Here is a 24,621-nt window from a genome sequence, read left to right as displayed (position 1 = left end):
AGGGAAATGCTCTGCACTCAGAAAATCTGGAATTTGTTGCTAGGAACCCATCCAAGCAAGCTAACAGCCTAGGGGGATGCTCACAGAGAAAGTGAAGGGAGACATTACACACTTGTCCGTCCTTACCCATGAGCAGCAGGGTCAGGCCATTGAAGAGAGCGCCAACGTAAGTTAGGAGCCACATCAGGACTGCAAACTAACAAATGAAATGATGATCAGAGCTTCTAAACCCATTATGACAGATAAGAGTCTCATTTCATTGATTTGTTTAGATTAAAATTTGAGGCAAACGACATCATAGTTTCAATAGGAAGTATAAGAGCATTTAAAGCTCATCACAGAATTACTGAAAGAGGATCCAGTCTTTACTTGTCTCAGAACCCTGTGGATCTCCTTGTTGTAAGATTTGAGGGACTCAGTGAAACAATAAAGTAGGGCAGGGGTCAGCAAACTGGCCTTGACCTGTTTTCGTATAGGCCCACAAGTTAAGAATGAATTTTGCATGGTCAAATAAAGTTAAAATAAAAGTAACATTTTGTATAATGTGAAAATGGTACGCCTGTTCAGTATTCATAAACAATGTTAGCACACAGCCACAGTTACTCATTTATGTGTTGTCTTTGGCTGCTTTTCTGCTACAGTGACAAAGTTGAGTAGCTACAACAAAGACTGTGTAGCCCACAAAGCCTAAAATATTTACCATGTGGCCCTTTGTATAACAGATAAGGTTTGCTGATCCCTATTCTAGCCCACAATTTTCACATTACAAATTTAAGTAGACATGTTACCTTAAAAGCTCTAAGGTAAGTAATTTTAATCTCCCTGCTCTCTTTTTTAGTCATTATTTGCCAAGTTGTTATTCCAGTAAAGCACCTTGAGCCTTAAGGACTCATCACTCACTTTCCTTCTGCTCTTTCTTCCTCATTAAGGAGCAGCCCATGGTACAGATCCCTCCCAGTGCTCTGGGAGGATGAAGAACGGACAGAATCCTTGCCTGGGCTCCTACCCCTCTGCTCGTGGCCCTGTTGAGTCATGACTGATTGACTTTGGTTTTCCATACAAGCCATGTGGTTGTCCTAGCAGCCTGTTCCAAGAAGCCCTGCGAGTTCAGTGATGGAACCAGGAATAACACCCAAGTGCCCCTCCTCTACACTTCAGGGACTCATTCTCACAGCCCACAGGTCTAATCAGACAGTGTTTCTTTCTAAGAAAAAGCGTGCGTATTTTTCACATTCCCTAAACTAGATATTTGTTTTTAAAATAATTTTAGGAAATTGAGGGATTGAAAATGGGAACAAGCAGCAGCCTGGGTACTGCAAGTAATACAAAACTAGAAGCTATGTAACCTGGGTTTGATCCCAGCTCTGTCAGTGACTCACTGGGCAACCTCAGGCAAGTGCCTTGACCTCGCTGAACCATAGTTTCAACATCTATAAAATGATGACATTAGACTGGATGAGCTCCATGGTAGTGTGCAGCTGGACATTTTCAGACTCTAGAATATAATTAGCACTTACTTTATTCTCCATCATGTGGAAGTTTATAACATTAAGTGTACCTTTAGGGAAAACAAAACTCAAGACTGTCAAATGAAATGGCTTAAGCACTCATACTTTTAAGGAATCCACTAGGTCCTGGACAAGGAAGAGCCTCCTCAGTTCTTTGAGTGTGTTGTTCACGTAGAATTGCAGGCAGTCTGTGTACTTCTGAATCTGCTCCTGAGACAGGGTGATCTCGAGCTCCAAGTAGGCCCTGTCAACAGAACATCCCCACAGAGAACTCCATCAGAGGGAACCCTGAAACAGCTATTTCCCTTCTCCAACCCTGAGGACCACAGTCAGGTCACCCTGAAGGATTTACGCCAGTCAGAAGACTGCAGGGCACCACACCCGCACCCACAGTTAGTATATGGGGAACACAGGAATCGTGGCACTCAGTGGGCAATGTGACTGCTTCTGTCTCTCATAGGCAACATGATAGTGTGGGCTGATAATTCAGAGCAACTGGCTAAGAGCAGAGAAAAGTCAGTCCCAAATCAGTTCACTTGCTGAATTCTCTGTATATCTGGCTCACTGGGCAATTGTGAAAAGTTCTTATATCTTGGCTGCATGAAGATGAATTGTCTTTTTAAATAATTGAGATATCTCAAAATCTTAGCTGTCAATTACTATTTCTCATCAAATCTCTAAGGTTTCATATTTAAATTCTGGAAAGTACTTTTAGGTTTTATTCTAGAGAGCTCTGAAAATACAAGTGACCTGGGACATATTAAGATGCTCACTGGTTCTAGTAAGAGTGGTATTTTTAGTAACTGCATTTTCCATGTGTTCAAAGGGTTAATTTGGACTCTTGGGTAGATAAACCAGGCTCTACAAATCTATAAAAATCAATTGACCCTCCTGCTTTGACCATACCCTCCGTGCTCTCCACCCTCCCCACACCCGGCAACGAGACCCATCCTCTCTTTGTCCTTCCTTCTCTCTGCCATGTTGTCTCCTTCTAGAGTTTTACCAGTGCTCACCTAACTCTGAGGATTGAGAATTTTTATGTTTGGCTTTTTAGAAAAATAATCAGAAAAGCAGATTTGTCTAGCTGATATGTTTTGAGTCAAAATGTACTCTGAGTTAGATACTCCTTTTATTGATAGAAACAATTAAGCCAAAGGAATGTTTAAGTTTTAAATGGAACGTTTAGGTTTCCTAATGGATGATAAAGTAGTTGAGCTAATTACAATTTGACTCTTGGTCCTATAACTGGGTAGTTACAGAAGAAATAAGTCAGTTCAGTTCAGTTCAGTTCGCTCAGTCGTGTCCGACTCTCCGCGACCCCATGAATTACAGTACGCCAGGCCTCCCTGTCCATCACCAACTCCCGGAGTACACTCAAACTCATGTCCACAGAGTTGGTGATGCCATCCAGCCATCTCATTCTCCGTCGTCCCCTTCTCCTCCCGCCCCCAACCTTTCCCAGCATCAGAGTCTTTTCCAGTGAGTCAACTCATCGCGTGAACTGGGTAGTTACAGAAGAAATAAGTCAAGTGAGAGGTAAATCCCCAGTGTAACTTGACAGTCCTGGATCCAAGAATGTGGGAGAAGCCAACCTCTTTTGTATGGCTAAGGGTAGAGGCTGGAGCAGGACGGGACTCTAAAGGTGTGGATACTGGTCGCAGGCGACGGTCACTGAAGTAGGCATAGTATTCACCATGGTAAGATGACACTCCACTTCTCTATTCTTCCACCTTTGGGAAGGCAACCAAGTTATAGCCCAGAAGACCCATTGACTCTGCATTAGAAGAAGGCCAAATACATCCCAAGGGTGAGGATGCTCAGACTGTAACTGTGTTTGACAATGAGCGCAGGAACCAGAGGCTAGGAAGTGATGTGTGAAACACGGCATTTTGCCTTTTGTTGACAAGGCCCTGGCATCTTTTCCTTCTTTTAAGAGCCTGGTGCCCTGAGACCTTGATCCAGCTGGCTGATGAGGCTGAGCCAGGGAGGATTCAGAGGCATCCCCAGGGAATCACTGAGGTTGGCTCAGAAGCCATTATGTAGCAGTATCTATAGGTCTCATCCAGGATGCAGAAATATCTCTCAGTTATAGGAGGTGGGGACACCTGCAGCGGGGCCTGCAGCAGGTGATGGTATGACTCTGACAGTCAGTGCTAAAATACCCACAGCTTACAAGCTAGAATCTGGAGTAAACTGGGGTGGAGTTGGGGAGCATGCAGCTGGCAGTGCTAGTATCTCCCTCTGCCACATTTCATATATTCTCTTAATACACTGCCTTAAAGAAATCCTCCTCCTCAGTGCTCATTCAAGTCAGATTTCCCCTGTATTAAAATACAGAAGAGGGTACATAATACTATTCAATTGTGAGTACATAATACTATACAGATTCTGAGGGATGAACTTTACATCCCACAGAATTTGGCCCTTTGACATTAAACTTCTGAAAAGAGCACAGAAGTAAAAATCCAAACACCCTGGTCCTGGCTCTGTGCTATTTACTTTGAGCAAGTCACTTTACTTCTTAGAGCCTCTGTTTTACCATCTGAAAAGGGATTATAATGTTCTGCCTTCATCACAGAGTTGGGAGAATAAGTTTTGAAACACTTTAAATCATAAAACACTGTTTGCATATAAATGAATTAGGATTACTATGAGAAGTAATTAAATACAAAATTAATATCAAATATAAATTAAATGTTTTCACATTTCATAAATTAACCCACAAGAATTTATATTATATAAACTATAGAAATGTATATTAAAGATAAATATTTAACATTTAATTAGAAATGATTAAAGTTTTAAAAGCTCAATAAAGCAGTAAGCATTAGACTAGGGATGAGTCTGCTTTAGAAATTTAACAGAAATATTTGGTATTAAAAGACAGTGTTAAAGGAGACTCTGAGAGGCCTGTTAAAGGTCAAAAGAAGCAGGACCCAAAGTGCACAGGTGGGGAAATAGAGGCCAAGGAAAGAGCCACGTGAGAGGTGGGGCAAGGGCTGGTTGGGCTGGGCACTCACTTGAAAGGGTGACCCTCGTCGGTTTTCTGCACAGCTTGTAAGACAGACTTGTAGATGCGGAAACTGATGGTGGCTGAGAGCGCAGCGAGGGCCAGGTAGGCCACGACGCTCACAACGCTGAACTGGGTCAGGGAGAAGAGCAGCAGCAGGAAGCTCCCAAACACTATCCCCGTCTGCTTGATGTCCCTCCAGTACAGCAGGTCAATAGCTGTGGGGAGGAGACACACACGTTCACACAGAGCACTTAAGACTGGCAGGGCCTTCAGCGAGCTGCCGCGGCCCGTTCCACACAGCCACGGTCGCTGCAGGGTCTCACCAGCTCTTGGATCCCTAAACACAGGTGAGCACACATGGCACTACTCCTAGGCACTTACCAGCCTCCTGTTCCACTTCGGAAGCATCTTTTCCATCCCAGAGGTCAATTAGTAAATTCACAGATAAGAAAAGGCTGCTGAACCTCCAATGACAGTATCTCCATGAGCAAATCTCAGTGGGTTACAACTGTGGGCGTCAGTTATGTGCCTTTGAAACAAGACTGAAAATTCAGAGCACTCTGAAGTACCTGTTCTCTTCCTTTGGATGGCATTGATGGCATGCATCTTGATGCCCTGCTTACAACTCAAAGTGTCAACAGTGGCCCGGAGATGAGCATGTCAGTCATAAACGTATCCCTGCTGCTGAGAAGGGGCGCTAACAATGAAAACAGAGGTGGAGCCTCAGAAGCATGTCAGCTGGTCTGGGAGACTCCAGGCAACACCAAAGGCTTCTGAATAGAGATATGGTCTACCTCTAAAATGAGTCAAACCAAACATTAGTAGTTAGCTCAGTTCAGTTGCTCAGTCGTGTCCGACTCTCCGCGACCCCATGAATCACAGCACGCCAAGTAGCTATCTCAAAAATCCCTGGAGCTGACATTTGGGTTAAACTGTTTTGTATCATATGATTTGTTCGCTTACATTCTTATTACTTAAAAACCTGGTATATAAATTTCAAAATCTACATTGTATCTGTCATTCAGTTATTTCTCTCTTTCAACTTAGAAACAAAAAATTAATTCAAAAGAATAAAGCCATGGTGCTTCAAATATGACACAAAATGGAAATATTTTGAATATTCCAGTCACTAGATTATGAAAAAAGCATAGAAGACTTGCTCAAGAATGTATGCAAATTTGTTTTCCAATTAGGCAAGTAACATACGGTTTCTTTTTTTTGGAGATACAATTGACATAACATTGTGTGAGTTTAAGGTGTACAATATGTTGACTGGATATATTTATATATGCAGTATAGCAAGCCGCTGAAGGCAGGAGGAGAAGGGGGCAACAGAAGATGAGATGGTTGGATGGCATCATTGACTCAATGGAAGTTGAGTTTGAGCAAACTCTGAGAGATAGTGAAAGATAGGGAAGCCTGGCATGCCACAGTCCACGAGGTAGCAAAGAGTCACAACTGAGCAACCGAACAACAACGACATAGCATCAGTTAACACCTCTGCCCCATCACATAGTTATTTCTTTTTTCTGGTCAGAACATGTAAGATCCAGCATCTTTGAAGTATGTCATACAGTAGTGTTGACTATATTTACTTTGCTGTGCGTTAGATCCATCAGACTTCTTTATCTACTAGTTGCAGGTTTATACCCTTTGGTCAACATCTCCCTAATTCCCCTTCCCCCTAACTCCAGTAACCACCATTCTATTCTGTTTCTATGAATTCAGCTCCTTCAGATTCCACATGTAAGTGGGATCCTACAGTGTTTCCCTTTGTGTGACTTATCTCCTTTAGCATAAGGCCCTCAAGGTCTATCCATGCTGTCACAAAAAATGGTTTTTATAGAATATTACACAAATTCTCAGAAAAAGAAAATAAGACGTGAAATTCCCATCTTACAACCAAATGAAAGTGGCCGTTGTTTACACTACTGGCTTCATGTGCAGTGTAAGTGGAGGCACCCGGTTTAAGGCACTAGTCATCAGCTCAACGGAAGACGAAGGTGACTAGACTGAAGAAAGCAGGGAACTGCTCCCATCATACTCTGGTACATAACTAGCTGAGAGACAGAACTGGAAAGGTCACACAGCCTTGTGCCAACCCCACACTGTGGAGAGGATACAAGGAATGCTGCAAAGTATTAACCCTTGAACCAGACTAACTCAGGCTGGATGGAGAGTACATCAGATCAAGGGCTTAAAGTGGGAGGGGGGATCTTTTATAACAGGCTGAGGATATTCCAGTAGTCTGAAGCTGGAGAGAGAATTTACTTCTGAACTGATCTGTCACTCACACTCTATTCCCCATTCACCACTGCTTGGTCTACCTATGACATTAACTCACAAAGATTACAATAGTCAGCCATCTTGTTAGGGAAAAAATATGTTCCCTTTCTCCTAGAACACTTCTGCAGTGTAGGAAGGAGAGAAGATCACAAGCATGTTTTGGGGTGAAACAATGATTTTTTCCCCCTTCTATTTTGAGTGGTGCCGGTTCTACAAATCAGTTTCTTGGACAAAGTGAAAGCACTGCTGCTCCAAAGTTTCTCTCTTTCCCCAGTCCCAGTCACATTGACATTGACGTTTCACTGTTAGAAATTCATTTATTTGGAGTAATCCTTTTAATCTTCAAAGTGTTTGTTGTCTTTTTTTTTTTTAATGCAAAGACCTAGAAGGGGATATGTCATTAACAAAAAATTTGAATGAGTTCAGTAAATGATTTCAGAACAGCTGTTGAGAACAGAGCACCGAAATAATAATCCTTTTTGGGCAGAGAAGAAGGATCTTTTTGGAGATATGACACAAGAAACGCCTGCGCCCCTGAGGGTAGATGACAAAAATGGGAGAAGAAGGAAATCGCCAAAGAAGCCCAGCTCCCCCTGTTTGAGTGGCTCAGGAGACAACAAACTGAGACAAGCCTAGGAGTCTAAGTCTAGCCCCCAGGGAGCTAAGAGCCTCCTACTGTTTACCCGCTCAGTTCAGGAAAGGGGAAGGAGGCCAAAAAGGAGACTAAAACATCACCATTACCAGCAGTGCTACCGTTTCCACATTTGTTCATTTATTCGGTATTCATTGAGCAAGTACTAAGTGCTAAGCTTTGTGCTAGGTGTAGGGGTATCAAAATAAATAAACTGTTTTAAAAAAGAAAACTTACATGTAAATAAATAAGTTGTAATCTTCTGTTTTATGATGCTCACCGATTTCCATGAGAGACATATTTAGAGGCAAACACATTCTAAGACAGCATGATCTGTGCTATGGGAGTACACAGTGCTAGGGGTGGTAGGCTTACCCACCCCTGAGATGATGTAAAGGGGCACTGGGGACCCTGCAGGTAGTTTTCGGGCAAAGAGGAGATAGAATTTGCTTTTTCAAGTGAATTTCCACTTAATGAATTGCATAACACCTGTTAAAAATGATGGTGGCCTCTAGAAAAGCCTTCCAAATCTCTGGACCCCTGTTCAAACAGCCTGAGAATGGCAGGCACTAGGGACCTACTAGAAGCAGCCATGGCAGAGAACACTGTTAACTAAGTAACTGGGCTTCCCAGGTGGTGCTATGGATAAAGAATCTGAGGGCCAGTGCAGGAGACATAAGAGCCCCACTTCGATCCCTGAGTAGGGAAGACCCCCTGGAGGAAAAAATGGCAACCCATTTCAGTATTCTTGCTTGGAGAATCCCATGGACAGAGCAGCCCAGCAGGCTACAGTCCATAGGGCCGCAGAGTCGGACACTACTGAAATGATTTAGCATGAAGTAACATTAGATGCTAAAGCTGAAACTGCAATACTTTGGCCACCTCATGCGACGAGTTGACTCACTGGAAAAGACTCTGATGCTGGGAAAGGTTGGGGGCGGGAGGAGAAGGGGACGACGGAGAATGAGATGGCTGGATGACATCACCGACTCTGTGGACATGAGTTTGAGTGTACTCCGGGAGTTGGTGATGGACAGGGAGGCCTGGCATGCTGTGATTCATGGGGTCTCGGAGAGTCGGACACGACTGAGCGACTGAACTGAACTGAACTGAACATTAGTTTGGTGTAGGGTAATTATACAACAGGTCCTTCAACCAACTTTTAAAATTACTGGGGGTTTCTAACTGGGAGGTTAACAAAAGTTTATCTTAAAACATCAATGGGAGGTTGATTCTGGGTACTTTGTGACATGATTCTCTATTTACGCAGATTCTGAAATATTCAAAGCACTTTCATATATTACTTCATTTAAACCTCATGATAAACTCTATTATACAGGCGTATTATAGGTGAGGGAACTGAAGAAACTCATATAATAACGAGTTATACTGATGAGTTGGGGCTTCCCTGGTGTCTCAGCAGTAGAGCCTGCCTGCTGATACAGGAGACTCAGGATCGATCCCTGAGTGGGGAAGATCCCCTGGGGAAGGAAATAGCAACCCACTTCAGTATTCTTGCCTGGGAAATCCCACGGATAGAGGGACCTGGCAGATTACAGTCCACTGAGTCACAAAGAATAGGACACGACTTAGTAACTAAACAGCAACAACAACAACATACTAACTAGTTAATAGGAGAAGCTAGATCAAATCCTAAGTTCAATGTGTTTTTCAGAACAGTTGCCTCTGTTCTGTTATGTGGTTGGAAGTTAACTGTCCCCCAAAGTATGCTAAATTAATTTGGGACCACTTGATTATATTTAAATCTGATTCCAGAACTAGATGTTTATAGTGATTTTTCTCTTTAAGGGAAATAAAAGTCATTGTCAACAGTACACGGTTACTGGTCATCTGTTATCTAGTAAGCACAGGCATGAAGAGATCATAACATTCTGTTCCTGTTTTTAAGGAACTTAAGATCTAGCTGGGAAGACTGAACATTCATTTTTTAAAAATGCTGCATCAGTGCCAATATATCCTGTGTTGTCAGCAGTGGCAAAAGCCGAGTTCAAGAAAGGGACAGTACTGGGATTGATGAAATTGGATGGGGGATGGCCTGGGAATGTAGTGAACAGTTTGTTAAGGAGATGGGGTGAATAAAGGGAAATATTATGAAGGATTAGTTGACAAGAATGGTGACTAATTAGCTGTGGGAGAAAGGAGGAAGAACTAATTAAGGGGGAAAGCAACATTTCAAAGCTGGGTGATAGAATGATTAGTATCACTGACAAAAATAGGAAATCTTAGGGGAAACTGGTTTTGCAAAAAGCTGACACTTGTTTTTATATCTCCATGTTCCACTGTGATGACATCAAGCAGGGCATTTTGACACAGCCTGGGGCAGAGATGGGACAGGGATCACAAATGAGATGACGCTGACAATTACACACAACACAGTAATTTTTTAGAGGCTTGGAAATAAAATGATTTCTTTTTATAGGTTTTTCACAGTAGCCCTGAGCTAAAATGGACATTAATATCCAATGTGATATTCAGATGGATATGCAGAGCAGACAAGTGGAAGTGCTGGGCTGATATTTAGATAAGAAAGAAAGAAAGTGAAGTTGCTCAGTTGTGTACGACTCTTTGCCACTCCATGGACTGTAGTCTGCCAGGCTCCCCCGTCCATGGGATTTTCCAGGGAATACTGAAATGGGTTGCCATTTTCTTCTCCATGGGATCTCCCCAACCCGGTTGAACCCGGTTCTCCCGCATTGTAGGCATATGCTTTGCCGTCTGAGCCACCAGGGAAGTCCCTCTTAGATAAGAAGGCTGAATACTTACATTCGGATGTATTCTGAGTGGAAATGATGATTCAAGCCATGAGAGTAGAGGAAACCTCCAAGAGAGGAGAGGCTAAGGGCTACAATAGAGGATGACCTATATAATTCATTCTTTACTCAAAAGATTGAGTAAAGCTGTAAGAGAAGTCCTGTCTAGGGTGCTCAGGGCCAGTGCACTGGGATGACCTTGAGGGATGGGATGGGGAGGGAGGTGGGAGGGGGGTTCAGGATGGGGGACACACGTGCAGTCATGGCTGATTCGTGTCAAAGTATGGCAAAACCAATACAACATTGTAAAGTAAATAGCCTCCAATTAAAATAAATAAATTAAATTAAAAAAAGAGAAGTCCTGTCTAGGTATTAGAAAGGGTCTCTCAAGAGTGTTGGTTATGGCAGTCAAGGAGGAAACTTCCAGAAGAAAGGGGTAGGCTACAGTGTGGGATGTTACAGAGGCAATGAAGGAAATGAGAGAGGACCCCTGGCTTTGGAGACTAGGAAGTCACCCATAGCTGGCGCAGAGCGAGGATGGAAGCTCCGCCACAAAGGGCTGAGTCAGTGGAGGGGAGTTCAAAGCAGTGAGGAAGATGCTAGAGAGCATGGCAGCTCAGGGGGCTGCTGCTGCTGCTGCTGCTGCGTCTCGTCAGGCGTGTCCGACTCTGCGCCACCCCACAGACGGCCACCCACCAGGCTCTCCCATCCCTGGGACTCTCCAGGCAAGAACACTGGAGTGGGCTGCCATTTCCTTCTCCAATGCATAAAAGGGAAAAGTGAAAGTGAAGTCGCTCAGTCGTGTCCGACCCCTAGCGACCCCATGGACTGAAGCCTACCAGGCTCCTCCGTCCATGGGATTCTCCAGGCAAGAGTACTGGAGTGGGTTAGTTCAGGGAGTGGCAATAAGCAAATTTCAAGGTTAAGTAAACTTGGGAATGTTTGTGGAAAGGGGAGAGATGAGATCCTGGAAAGATGAGATATTTGTTTGAGCAAAGTGAAAGAAAAGGCAGGGAAAGGATGGGATCTGTCACAGCATTTTCTTCTCAAAGAAGGAAGAAGCATGAAAGGCTGGATAAAGATGGAGGAACATTTTGTTAAAGGATGGACATGGCTACAGATATATGCTGAGGAGGAAAGAGAACATCATCAAGTGGCTCAAGGTGGATTTACTCAACTCTTCTCTGGAAAATGAGTCCTGAGGTCCTCTTGAGACTGAGGAAGATAGAAACAGGGCTTAAAGAGATTGGGAGAGGTCCAGACCTGCATTGTTCAATACAGCAGTGATGAACCATAGTAGTTACTGAAAACTTGAAATGTGGTTAGTCTCAATTAAAATACATTGCAAGTGTAAAGTACATTCAGATTTCAGACAGTATAAAAAAAGACATAAAAATATCTCATTAATCATTTTTATAGTGATCTTTTGTTGTTGAAAGTTTTATACTCTAGGTATGCTGGATTAAATACAGTATATTATCAAAATTGATTTTTCCTGTTCCTTTTTGCTTTTTAATGTGACTACTCAGTTCAGTTCAGTCGCTCAGTCTTGTCCAACTCTTTGCGACCCCATGAATCACAGCATGCCAGGCCTCCCTGTCCATCACCAAATCCCAGAGTTCACTCAAACTCATGTCCATCAAGTCGGTGATGCCATCCAGCCATCTCATTCTCTGTTGTCCCCTTCTCCTCCCGCCCACAATCCTTCCCAGCATCAGAGTCTTTTCCAGTGAGTCAGCTCGTCGCATGAGGTGGCCAAAGTATTGGAGTTTCAGCTTTAGCATCAGTCCTTCCAATGAACACCCAGGACTGATCTCCTTTAGAATGGACTGGTTGGATCTCCTTGCAGTCCAAGGGACTCTCAAGAGTCTTCTCCAACACCACAGTTCAAAAGCATCAATTCTTCGGCGATCAGCTTTCTTCACAGTCCAACTCTCACATCCATACATGACCACTGGAAAAACCATAGCCTTGACTAGACGGACCTTGGTTGGCAAAGTAATGTCTCTGCTTTTTAATATACTATTTAGGTTGGTCATAACTTTCCTTCCAAGGAGTAAGCGTCTTTTAATTTCATGGCTGCAATCAGCATCCGCAGTGATTTTGGAGCCCAAAAAAATAAAGTCTGACACTGTTTCCACTGTTACCCCATTTATTTCCCATGAAGTGATGGGACCAGATGCCATGATCTTTGTTTTCTGAATGTCGAGTTTCAAGCCAACCTTTTCACTCTCCTCTTTCACTTTCATCAAGAGGCTTTTTAGTTCCTCCTCACTTTCTGCCATGAGGGTGGTGTCATCTGCATATCTGAGGTTATTGATACTTCCCCCAGCAATCTTGATTCCAGCTCGTGCTTCTTCCAGCCCAGCGTCCCTCATGATGTACTCTGCATATAAGTTAAATAAGCAGGGTGACAATATACAACCTTGACGTACTCCTTTTCCTATGTGGAACCAGTCTGTTGTTCCATGTACAGTTCTGACTGTTGCAAACCACTTCAGTATACTTGTCTTGAGAACCCCATGAACAGTATCAAAAGGCAAAATAATAGGATACTGAATAGGTTCCCAGTATGCTACTGGTGATCAGTGGAGAAATAACTCCAGAAGGAATAAAGGGATAGAGCAAAAGCAAAACCAATACCCAGTTGTGGATGTGACTGGTGATAGAAGCAAGGTCCGATGCTGTAAAGAACAATATTGCATAGGAACCTGGAATGTTAGGTCCATGAATCAAGGCAAATTGGAAGTAGTCAAACAGGAGATGGTAAGCGTGAACATAGACATTCAGCAATCAGTGAACTAAAATGGACTGGAATGGGTGAATTTAACTCAGATGACCATTATATCTACTACTGTGGGCAGGAATCCCTTAGAAGAAATGGAGTAGCCATCATGGTCAATAAAAGAGTCCGAAATGCAGTACTTGGATGCAATCTTAAAAACGACAGAATGATTTCTGTTCGTTTCCAAGGCAAACCATTCAATATTACAGTAATCCAGGCCTATGCCCCAACCAGTAATGCTGAAGAAGCCGAAGTTGAACAGTTCTATGAAGACCTACAAGACCTTTTAGAACTAACACCCAAAAAAGATGTCCTTTTCATTATAGGGGACTAGAATGCAAAAGTAGGAAGTCAAGAAACACCTGGAGTAACAGGCAAATTTGGCCTTGGAGCACGGAATGAAGCAGGGCAAAGGCTAATAGAGTTTTGCCAAGAGAACGCACTGGTCATAGCAAACACCCTCTTCCAACAACACAAGAGAAGACTCTACACATGGACATCACCAGATGGTCAACACCGAAATGTGACTATTAGAAAATTTTTAGTTACATGTGTGGCTCACATTGTATTTCTATTGGACAGAACTGATCTAGAAAAATACAGTAAGGACTCGAAAACAAATAAATAAATGACTTCCAGGAAGTAAGAGGGTTTGGTTAGAGTCAAGGATCTCTATGGATCCAGTCAACAGGGTTAGAGGTTGAATGCTCTGATCTGTGGGTGGTGGGGCTGGCCCAGATTTGTGAGCTGGCACAGGGGCATGGTTAGAGAAGTCAAAGATCCAAGAGGACAGAAGTGAAATGAACCACCTTGGGCTCAGGCTGGGAATGACGAGCAGTGAAGATCTTTGGGAACTTATGGGCTGGGAGTGCAGCAAGAGCTGTGTGTGTCAGGAAAGCCAGCAAACAGCCTGAAGTTCTGAGGATTCAGTGGGAAGGGTAGGAAGTGATGAAGTGTGATCACAGAAGAGAATTTCTGTGTTCCAAAGTTGCTGTATAAATGCCAATTTTTCACATTTTAATTTTGCTTAGAGCTATGTAAACTTGAGTAGGAAGCTTTATAGTACCTGGTCCAGAAAAATCAGTATTTGAATAAAGTTTCCTTAGAGTCCAAGTAAGAAAAAAAATAAGCATCTCTGTAATTGCAGCAAATGATCACGCATAGCCTTTGGATACAGTTATATATAGCTTGTCTCTTCCTTCAATATCCTCCTAATACAGGAAGGCTGCTGCTGCTAAGTCGCTTCAGTCGTGTCCGACTCTGTGCAACCCCATAGATGGCAGCCTACCAGGCTCCGCCGTCCCTGGGATTCTCCAGGCAAGAACACTGGAGTGGGTTGCCATTTCCTTCTCCAATGTGTGAAAGTGAAAGTGAAGTCGCTCAGTTGTGTCCGACTAGTAGCGACCCCATGGACTGCAGCCCACCAGGCTCCTCTGTCCATGCGATTTTCTAGGTAAGAGTACTGGAGTGGCTTGCCATTGAAGGCTAGGTGAGAGTTTAAACAGCTAAGTGTACATTCACTAAGACAGGAAAATTATTGTATTGCTTTGCCAATTATAAAAATCACTTTGCTAAATACCAAGGCGCAGTGAAACGAAATGGAAGATGAGTACCTTCTATCAATCTAATAAACAGACAGGGCTTAGTGAATTCACCTTGGTCCCCAAACCACAGGTGGAAGCTCACACTGCAGCCTGCCTGAAGCTGACTTAGAACTAATTCAGTCAGGGGTGGACTGGAGGATTTGAAGAATCCTAATCTCAAATGCTGAAATCAGTGCTACCCTCATTTCCATAATCTGGGCAAGAAAAGAACAATAAAACAGAAGTGATCCAAAGTTTGAATTAATAGTTAAATGGAAATAAAATTCAATGTCAAATTTCTAGGGAGACAGCCTTTTTGTGGCAGTCCTAAGTTTTTTGGATTGGCACCTTATTTTAAATGTAAAATTAAAAGATCTAATAGTGATGCCAGTATAGAAAGTATATTAAAAATGTATGAACTGAAGAGACAGTGGTGCAGCTATTCATATTCTATTTATAAGGCAAAATGTAGATAATATAAATGGCAATAAATTGTGCACAATTATCTGCATTATTGCACCATATTCTTAAATGTATTTATTTATATTTCATCTTGGTCTAGAAAAGATTTCAGGTAGCACTGCACCACTTGCTATGTGACAAGTTAGTGCTGCTTTTTAAAAGGCAAGGTCAGAAAATGTGTGAGATTCCTGTTCACAAATGAAATCAGTATTTCAACAAAAGAACTGTTGGAAAATGATATAGTGGCTCAGTTGGTAAAGAATTTGCCTGCAATGCAGGAGACCTGGGTTCAAGCCCTGGGTCAGGAAGATCCCCTCGAGAAGGAAATGGCAACCCACTCCAGTACTCTTGCTGGAGAATCCCACTGACAGAGGAGCTGGGCGGGCTATAGTCCACTGGATTGCAGAGTTGGATACGACTATGCAACTAACTTTCACTTTCACCTGACTTTTATACTCACTTTTTAGCAAGCTTCCAATAATTGACTACCTTGTGAAAAAGATTACAAGGCGAAAAAAATCTCAGTTCTTTACAACTCAGTGTCTAAAGCAGTGATTATGGGACTTCCTTGGTGGTCCAGTGGTTGGGACTCCACACATCCACTGCAGTGGGCATGTTTGAACCTTTGTTGGGGAACTAAGATCCTGAAGGCCATATGGAGTAACCAAAAAAAACCTAATGATAATAACAAAAATATCTTTTAAAAAGCCCATTACTCTGATTTTTGTTCAGTTCAGTCAGTTCAGTTTAGCTTATCAGTCGTGTCCGACTCTGCGACCCCATGAATCACAGCATGCCAGGCCTCCCTGTTCAGCACCAACTCCCGGAGTTCACTCAAACTCACCTCCATCGAGTTGGTGATGCCATCCAGCCATCTCATTCTCTGTTGTCCCCTTCTCCTCCCGTCCCCAATCCCTCCCAGCATCAGAGTCTTTTCCAGTGAGTCAACTCTTCGCATGAGGTGGCCAGAGTATTGGAGTTGCAGCTTTAGCATCAGACCTTCCAATGAACACCCAGGATTGATCTCCTTTAGAATGGACTGGTTGGATCTCCTTGCAGTCCAAGGGACTCTCAAGAGTCTTCTCCAACACCACAGTTCAAAAGCATCAATTCTTTGGCAATCAGCTTTCTTCACAGTCCAACTCTCACATCCATACATGACCACTGGAGAAACCATAGCCTTGACTAGATGGACCTTGGTTGGCAAAGTAATGTCTCTGCTTTTTAATATGCTATCTAGGTTGGTCATAACTTTCCTTCATTTTTGTTAGGTAAACAAAATATCACCACAAAAAGTTAACAAGAAGAAACAGTAGTAACCTTTCCTACTTTATTCCCTCATTTTGCCATTAAACTAAAGAAACATAATGGAAATAGATGTAAGAAAATACTTTAAACTTACACAGAGACCCTCAAAGATGACACTGTCTGGTCAACTAATCCATGAGTTTCATTTGTCATGAAACAGTCTTCAACATAAGGTAAAATTTAAAAAAGGTAATGTGGGAGCCCTGAATTCAGAGGGGAAATTGCTAAAAGATTTTTGCAGATAAGGTTCCTGCAGTGAGTGATATCATTTTCTAGGTCCTTCCTTCACATCTTTTAAATGCAGTCAAAATGACTGTCAAGAGAAAAATTCCAACATTATTTGTAAACAGTTAAGTAATTCAGTCGATGTTTTGAAAGGAAAGATACATTAAGCCGGGTGCTCCATAGAGACAGTAAAAGAGCACAGCATTTAACCCACACAGGTGATCTACTCTAATCAGCTTTGGCAGAACAATGGGAAATGAAGGATTTTACTGCCAAAGCCACAGCTAGCAACAATCTCTGGGACTTTTCTTCCATGGGACACAAAAGCAAACACATTCTTCTAACGACTATCCTTCAGATTAGACTGATAGTGTAAACTACTTTTATGTTCACGTAAGATTTATCATTTTCCTGGACTTAGCAGCTGAATGTGATTCCTGTTTGCTAGTTCTAATCACTAGGGTCACATCCCAAGGTGTAAAGTTAACACAGTGATGCTTTGGCCATTGTCATCTTGGTAGAGTAAGCCTGGCCAGGAAATGAACCAGTTGCTGTACTATACTTAGTCTCACAGTCATGTCTGATTCTTTGTGACCCCATGGACTGCAGCCAACCAGGTTTCTCTGTCCATGGGGATTCTCCAGGCAGGAATACTGGAGTGGGTTGCCATGCCCTCCTCCAGGGTCTTCCCAGCCCAGGGATCGAACCCAGGTCTGTTGCAGGTAAGTTCTTTACCATCTGAGCCACCAGGGAAGCCCTAAAGCTTCTAAAGGGTCACATTCCATGCTGTAAAGTTAACACAATGCTTAGGCCATTGTTACCTTGGTAGAGCAGGCCTGGCCAGGAAATGAAACTGTAGGGCCCAGTATTTAAGATGAGGTGGTCAGCTCCTCCTGCTAAACCTCCAGCAAATGGGCTCATTTGGGATTAAAGGAAGAGATGTGGTCACGTGGAGAGAATGATAGGCTTTGGGGACATGGTAGTTGAGGGAAGCACACAGAAAAATTTTCAGGAGATTGAATAATGAATGTCTTTGTGTCCTTTTTCTTTCTTTAATAAGCTTTCTGGCTTGATCAAAATACAAAACGGTTCATTGGTTGGTTTGTCATCAGTCATAATTAGTCACAAAATCTTTAGTCTGAGCCATACCTTTATTAAAATCCATCATTGTATCGGAATGGAAGAGAACCATGGAGGATGACTGCTGTTGGTTCTTTTTTTTTTTAAAGAATATATTTTAAAAACTTGACAAAGACTATAATGGCTAAAATATTTCTTGAACTGAAAAGATATGACAAGGGAAAGGAATAATCTCTTACTGTACTTTTGTTCTATTCAATAAAACATTATGCGTTCCTGACCCCCATTACCACTAGATTTGGTCTACAGTTTGGTGAAATGAGTCTAACTTTAATAAATTCTGGGGCTTCCCAGGTGGCTCAGTGGTAAAGAATCCACCTGCCAATGTAGGACACGCAGGAGACCTGGGTTCAATCCCTGGTTTGGAGGGGGCAAATGTTAACTCATTCCAGTATTCTTGCCTGGAAATCCCATGGGCAGAGGACCCTAGCAGGCTACAGTCCACAGGGAAGCAGAGTTGGATACAACTGAGCAACTAAACATGCATGTAATAAATTCTAAACATTAAACACCAGTTTGGTCAAAGAATCTGTAAGTAAGGCTTGAATTATTTTCTGCCTTTGTCAATATAAGAAATAAGAAAGAACTTAAGGATTTTCTCTTGTGAAACAATAAGATAATTGCTCAGATTTAACTTCATAGCTCAAACATTTGGGGGAAATAGAACTCTATACTTCCATGTTCTAAAACTCCTAACAATCTTATTTTATTTGAAATATAGTCTATGAAGTTAGAATATAATTATAATTTCATGTTTTAATATAGTTATTATTATTATCCATAGTATAGGCAGAAGATGGTTTTTAAAAAATTATTAATGTCAAGTTCTTAGCTTTCAAATTGTGAGCTTAATTATAAGGTAGTCATGGAACTGGAAAAGTAACAAATGTAAATATTAACACATGGTCAAGCATGCACACAACTTAGGGAACAGGTTGAGAAGGATGGGAAATTTAGTGGTGATGCAAATTTAATTAGCTTTCTGTGGATTTTAGAATTCTATTTTAAGTGAACTTAAAATAGGTCAATTACTTCACATATTTCTGTTCCTGAATGTATTAATTTTTCTAAAGATGAAAAAGAACTGAGTAAAGAACATCATTTCAAATACTATAAGAAAAAAGTGGGAAGGAAGGAGGCAAGGAGAGAGAGAAACTTTTTAAAAATGAAGGAAGGGCCTGCTGATTATGACAGAAGATTTCATCCACAGCCCCTATTGATATATAGTAATCATAATGCTTTAGTGATGAATATCAGGAATATTATTATTTTTTAATGAAAGAAATATTAATTCATGGAAATATGAGAAAAACCATAGATTTGAAGATGTAGATTTAGACTGGAATTTTTGTCAACCTTTCTTACCCATGGTGGATTTTCCTTTAAAAAAAAACAACACTGCAGAGAGTCCATCTACACAGTCTAAAGTCAAAACGTGTAATTAAAAAAATGAGTCTACCCTATTGATGCTTATCATAGTTTTTTTCCTTAATTTTAGTAAGGAATAGCTCATTAACATAAAGAAACATATATTTGAAGCTGAGCAATTTTTTCATGTCAGTTTCTTCCATTAAATTATTTCAGACACTTTTTAAGATATGTACAATCTTGTTTCATAAAAACTGCTTCTGTTCTCTACCTAGTCCTCTAGGTTCATTTTATATGGTTTACAGATATTGGAAGATATTCAACAAACGTTAACATTAATCAACTCTAGCTGAAAGGGCTTTGGGTGATTTGTGGCTTTCATTTGAAACTCTCTTTGTTGAAATGGAAATTTTCATAATGCACATTATTTTTAGAAAACCAAAAAAGCCACTATTTTCTCCCCAAAGTTTGAAATATTCCTTTAAAGAATTATCTTGAAAATGACAATACATTGTGAAAAAGGAGAATTTTATTTTTCAGTGAAGCAATAACTAGCTACGTTTGGTATATTATCTGTATAATGAATTTTCTTTCATTAAAAACAAATCCCTAGATCATGAGCTAAGAAAGTTTTCCCATTAGATCTCTTTAGGATCTGAGAGAGGGAGTTTGTAAATGAAATTATTTATGCTGTAAGGTTTGCACAAGTTTTCTTTTTTTTGCACAAGTTTTCTAATGATACTGAACCTAAATAAAATGCTGGATGATGGGACTGGTCTTTCTTTATATCTGCATGTAAAATTGTCTTTATTAATGCCATTTTCAAAATACAAGCATACAATTCAATTCCTATGGCAAAAACAGACATTTCTTCTGTATTTGGGGAGGCGTGGTCATTCTGAACTAGCACCTTTGAGAACAGACTACCCTCAACACTGTTTTCACAGAGAACTATAGGTCAGCATAAAGTTTTCAAAATACTTTATTTTCTAACAAAATGAGAAATATGTGAGATTATATTCTCTGGAAGGTGTTTCACCCTTCAATATTTTACAATATTTTAGGAGAATCTGTAAGTACAAAATGCTGCCACATACAGTAAGTGGGAGCTATTAGTCTCAACTTCCCACACTGCCAAGTGTCCTGCCCATGAAACTGTCAAATGCGGTGATACTTGGGGTGGGGGTGGGGGTGGGGGCGGGGAAGCAATCTTTAGAGTACAAGTGAAATGATATGAATGGGTAACCATGATATGAATGGTCAAACTTTGTCCCCCTGACACAGTACCATTTGGATTCAGGTAGTATAGTAGAGTGGTCAAAAGAGCAGACTGCTCTGCATTTGGGACTCATTAAGTCCTAGAACAAATTACTAGCCATCTCAACCTTAAAATCCCATTTCTTTCTCTATAAAATGTTGTTGTGTTAGTTGCTCAGTTGTGTCCGACTCTGCGACCCCACGGACTGTAGCCTGCCAGGCTCTTTTGTCCATGGAATTCTCCAGGCAAGAATACTGCAGTGGATAGCCATTCCCTTCTCCAGAGGATCTTCCCGACCCAGGGATCGAACCTGGGTTTCCTGCATTGCAGGCAGGTTCTTTACTGTCTGAGCCACCAGGGAAGTGAGAGTAATAATCTCAGAAAGATATGAGATTAAGATCTGTAACAAGAGTTTAGGACAATGACCAACACATGGATAATAATGACAGAGAATTTTTAATGATGAGTTCATGATGATGATGATGACAACAACGGTGTAAACTGATCAAAATCACTGACTCAACTGCTCTATATTGCTTTGTCTTTAAAGAGATACGCTGTGTGAAAATATCTTGAAAGGGGTAAAGGAGAGTTCACTTTCTGAAACTCAGCATTAGTGAAAGAGGCAGTGTGTGAGATAGGAAGAGTTCAGGATTTTCGGCCACAGTCACCTTTTCACTATCCCATTTGCCACTTAATGAAAAACTTTGGGCAAGTCACATAACCTCTTTGAGCCTCATGTTGTTCAAGAGTAAACTGAAAAGCTCAAATGAGAAGACGTTTGGCAAAATGAAAGGTATGTAAATGGGAGGGTTTTTTAACACCCCCTGCTACCTAGATAATTCTTTACATTTGTAGAAAAACCATTGAGGAAGAAGCCATCTACTTTGGAGGCAGATGGCAGAGTAGAAGAATCAAAGGGCTTTGGAGTCAGACAGCCTCGGCTTGAATCTGGCCTCTGGCATTACCAGCTGTGTGTGTTGGCAAGAAGCCTCAGTTCATCACTTCTAAAATGGGATAATAATAAAACTCACACATCATAGGATTCATGAAGATTAACTGCAATGATACGAGTAAAGTAGTAAAAGTGACCAATAAATGTTAATATTTAACAGTAATAACTAGTGATCTGAAGAATCCCAGGTATACTGCCACATTTTATTAGGTTACTGTCTTATTTCATCTTCACTGAGCAGATTGGGCTTTGGTTTATCAACAAATTGGGTATGAGCATCATTTTTTTAATGGAAGCAGAATCCGTGTAATGTAGTGTAATGTGGACCTTAGTCTCTCTTTAAGCATTCTTGTCTACAGCTAAAATATATTAATAAAATAAATATAAGCTTCTTTTTGCATGTATACTATAGTTTTTAGGACACACTGTATTAGTTTCAGTAGACTCTTCCTGACATACCTAATGAACTACAATTTCTCTGTGGAATTGTTTAATAATATGGAGGAAGCCTGGGGGCTCCCTTTATTCCCTTTTCTAAGCAAAACCTTCACTTCTCAAAATTTCTGGAGGACATTATCCCCAATGTTATACTGACTTCTTTTAACTACATTCACAGCTGCTCCTGTATCACACCCATTTCATCATTTGTATACTAGACCTTGCTCTGCTGGTCTATGGATTGGGCTAAGAATTATTACACAGGAGTGGTTTCAACCCCGATTATGTGTTAAACTCGTTTGAGAGCTTTTGAAAAATACTGATGCTTGGCTCAATGGAATCAGAACCTCTAGGGGTGGGGCACAGGCATCCTTTGTGTTTTTTAAAGCTTCCCAGGTGATGTTAATATGCAGCCAGTGTTAAGAACAGCTTTTTTTTTTTTTTTTTTATAATTAGAGAACTAAAATGAAGATACACTTAAAATACTAAAGAAGAATCTTATTGTAGATTTTAATTTAGATGAAAGTTCTCCTAGTGGGGTGAAACAGGAATACTTTACTTATAATTTCTCTTTTATGCCTATAAACCCACCCACCCAGTTATCAGTCAATTTTCAGGATAATGGCTTTGTTCTATCTGACAAAAGGAAATCAATGGTACTGAAGATTACCAAAGGTCACAGAGTATAAAAGACCCTCAACGATCCTGCATTAATCTTCATAAACAGCTGTACACTGCAAATGAAAATGACAGTCTTTAATGGACAAATTACAGCATTCTGTGTTGTTTTCTGATTATAAATGTCCATATTTTTAACCCCCCAGTGAAAATGTCAACAGAGGCAAAACACATAGGATTATGATGAAACAGTGTCTTAGATCTTACACATATTAGAAAATTTGACACTTCTGTTACCTACTTTTGGTAAGAATAGAGGAAATCCGTAAGAATAATCTTAAAAACCAACTTTATATCCAACTAAACTTGGTATTCTATCAAGCCATAGATATCCGTTGAGTGTGTATTTGGAACAAACTGGATGAGTCTAAACATGTAGCAAGAATGAAATGTTACCAAGAATTTTCACAGCTGTCTTCTGTATAAAACATAGGCCAGGTCATGTAGTTATCATCATTCTCTAAAATGATGCCCGTGAATGGCCATACATTTCTTATTTCCTGGCTTTTAAATTTATTAGGTCCATTTATTCACTTTTGACAGTTGTATTTCCAATAGATCCAAATAATTTGAACTAGACTATTGCATTTTATGTCTCTGCCACCCAACTAACAAATAAGAGGCAGAGAAAATATGCTCTTAATTCTGAGGTTCATGTTTATTTTTTCTTTGCTTAAAAAATTTAACAAAGAAAAACTCTATGGGGCATTAAGACATTCCATTCTTTCTGTGATACAATATTACAAGAGAAAGGTGCCTTTTTTTTTTTTTTTAAATCTGCTTCTGCTCCAGAGTATTCTTGGTCCCCTGAGGGATGCTGCAACCCTGCAGGTTAAGTCAAACGCACCTTCTTCAGAACCATTTGTTAAACATTAAAAGATACCTCATATTACAAACATCCAAGTTTACAACACATAATTCATTCTTGCAAAGTCTCCCCTTCTCCTAGTAATGGCAAACTGAGCAAGGTGAAGGAGAGAATCTTAACGTAACAAAGGCGAGATGGAGATGTGTGAAGTATGAGGCTGAATAAAAATGGCTGAAAAGCAATCCAAGCGAGGCTGGAGGGTGGCCACACCCAGTGCTAATATGGACTGTCTCAAAATAAATCTGTTATATCAGAGAGCAACTGGCACTGTTTTTTAATTTCCCTCCATTTGTTCCAGATATACCCGTTATTAATGAGCAGCAGTTACAAGCTACCCCAATGACAGACAAAAAACCCCGAAATATTTAAAGTGAATCATCCTAATATGTGTCTACGCCATCATATTTTCAGGATTTTGAGAGCTATTCTGCATTTCCAGTTTCCTTTGTGTGACCACAAATAATAACCCTAAAATGGGTGTGTCCCTCTTAAAAGGATGCACTAGAGCCCACTCAGTTAACGGTTCTACTAGATTTCAATATTTAGGCACAAATTAAATGCACTGGGATACATGGAACAATAAGAAAGCATTTTAACTCTGGGAATAAGAAGAGATTAAACAAGTACTGAACGTTTAGCGGAACCCAAAAGAGCTCCAGGAGGAGGCAAAAGATGCATATTTAAAACAGTAGCCTGACAACAAGAAAACAAAGGGGTGGGGGTGGGGGATTTTTTTTTTTTTAAGATGGAAAAAGTAAAAAAACCAAAAAACCAAACACCATCCACTCTGATTTTTGACATAACAAGTTTACTCCCCCCCCAACAGAAAGCTCTTGGGTATAAAGCATGCATAGGTCCCACAGGTGAAATGATGCACAATGGCTGATTCCGGGTCCCGGGTTCCCGTGCGCCGCAGGCATGCACTACTGAAATAAAGAGAATACCCTGACTTTTCCAGTTGCTCCAAACACAGTCCATCTTGGTGGAATCGGCGGTGGCCTGCATCGTGCGCGCTTTGAGGGCTCGCCGTTGCTGTCCTCGGGGGCGCTGAGCGGGCACTCAAGCGTCGGTGCCCCGGCTGCAGCGCTGCTCCCGGTGGCCGCGGCTGCAGAGAGACTGAGGCTGCACCAGCCGGCGTGCACCGTGAGGGGCGGGCGCCGCAGTCTCCGCGGCAGCGAATCAGCGCGGTGCGGTGCGGATCAGCCCGCGCGCCGGGCGATGCGGGTGCAGCTAGGCTCCAGAGCAGAGGCGAGCTGCCCTGGAGACGTTTAAAGGCAGTCTCACCCGGAAGGTGCAAAAGCTGACCAGGGGTGGGAGGTTTGAGAGAAGGAGGAGAAAGGGCCA

The 24,621-nt window shown here is 41.4% G+C and overlaps 1 protein-coding gene across 4 annotated transcripts in view; it reads right to left on the bottom strand.

Annotated features, from left to right (window-relative positions):
* The window catches only part of RTN1 (reticulon 1), a 250,209-nt gene that overhangs the window by 10,533 nt on the left and 215,055 nt on the right, over window positions 1–24,621 (bottom strand). For 3 of the 4 annotated variants that reach the window (XM_088839558.1, XM_088839559.1, XM_055436736.2), the window contains 3 exons: window positions 4,529–4,736; window positions 1,614–1,752; window positions 127–196 (listed from right to left, as the gene is read on the bottom strand). In XM_088839558.1, the coding sequence (XP_088695684.1) occupies window positions 127–196; window positions 1,614–1,752; window positions 4,529–4,736 (417 nt within the window). Of the gene's footprint in view, window positions 1–126; window positions 197–1,613; window positions 1,753–4,528; window positions 4,737–24,221; window positions 24,502–24,621 lie in introns of those variants that run through there. The other variant, XM_088839560.1, reaches the window with a different exon arrangement.

The sequence above is a fragment of the Moschus berezovskii genome, chromosome 9 (assembly GCF_049115385.1).
Source record: "Moschus berezovskii isolate FMDL1 chromosome 9, NW_MosBer_1.0, whole genome shotgun sequence".
In the NCBI taxonomy this organism is placed as follows: Eukaryota; Metazoa; Chordata; class Mammalia; order Artiodactyla; family Moschidae; genus Moschus; species Moschus berezovskii.
Note: the sequence above shows the minus strand (reverse complement) of the source record. Positions and strands in the feature narration are given on the sequence as shown.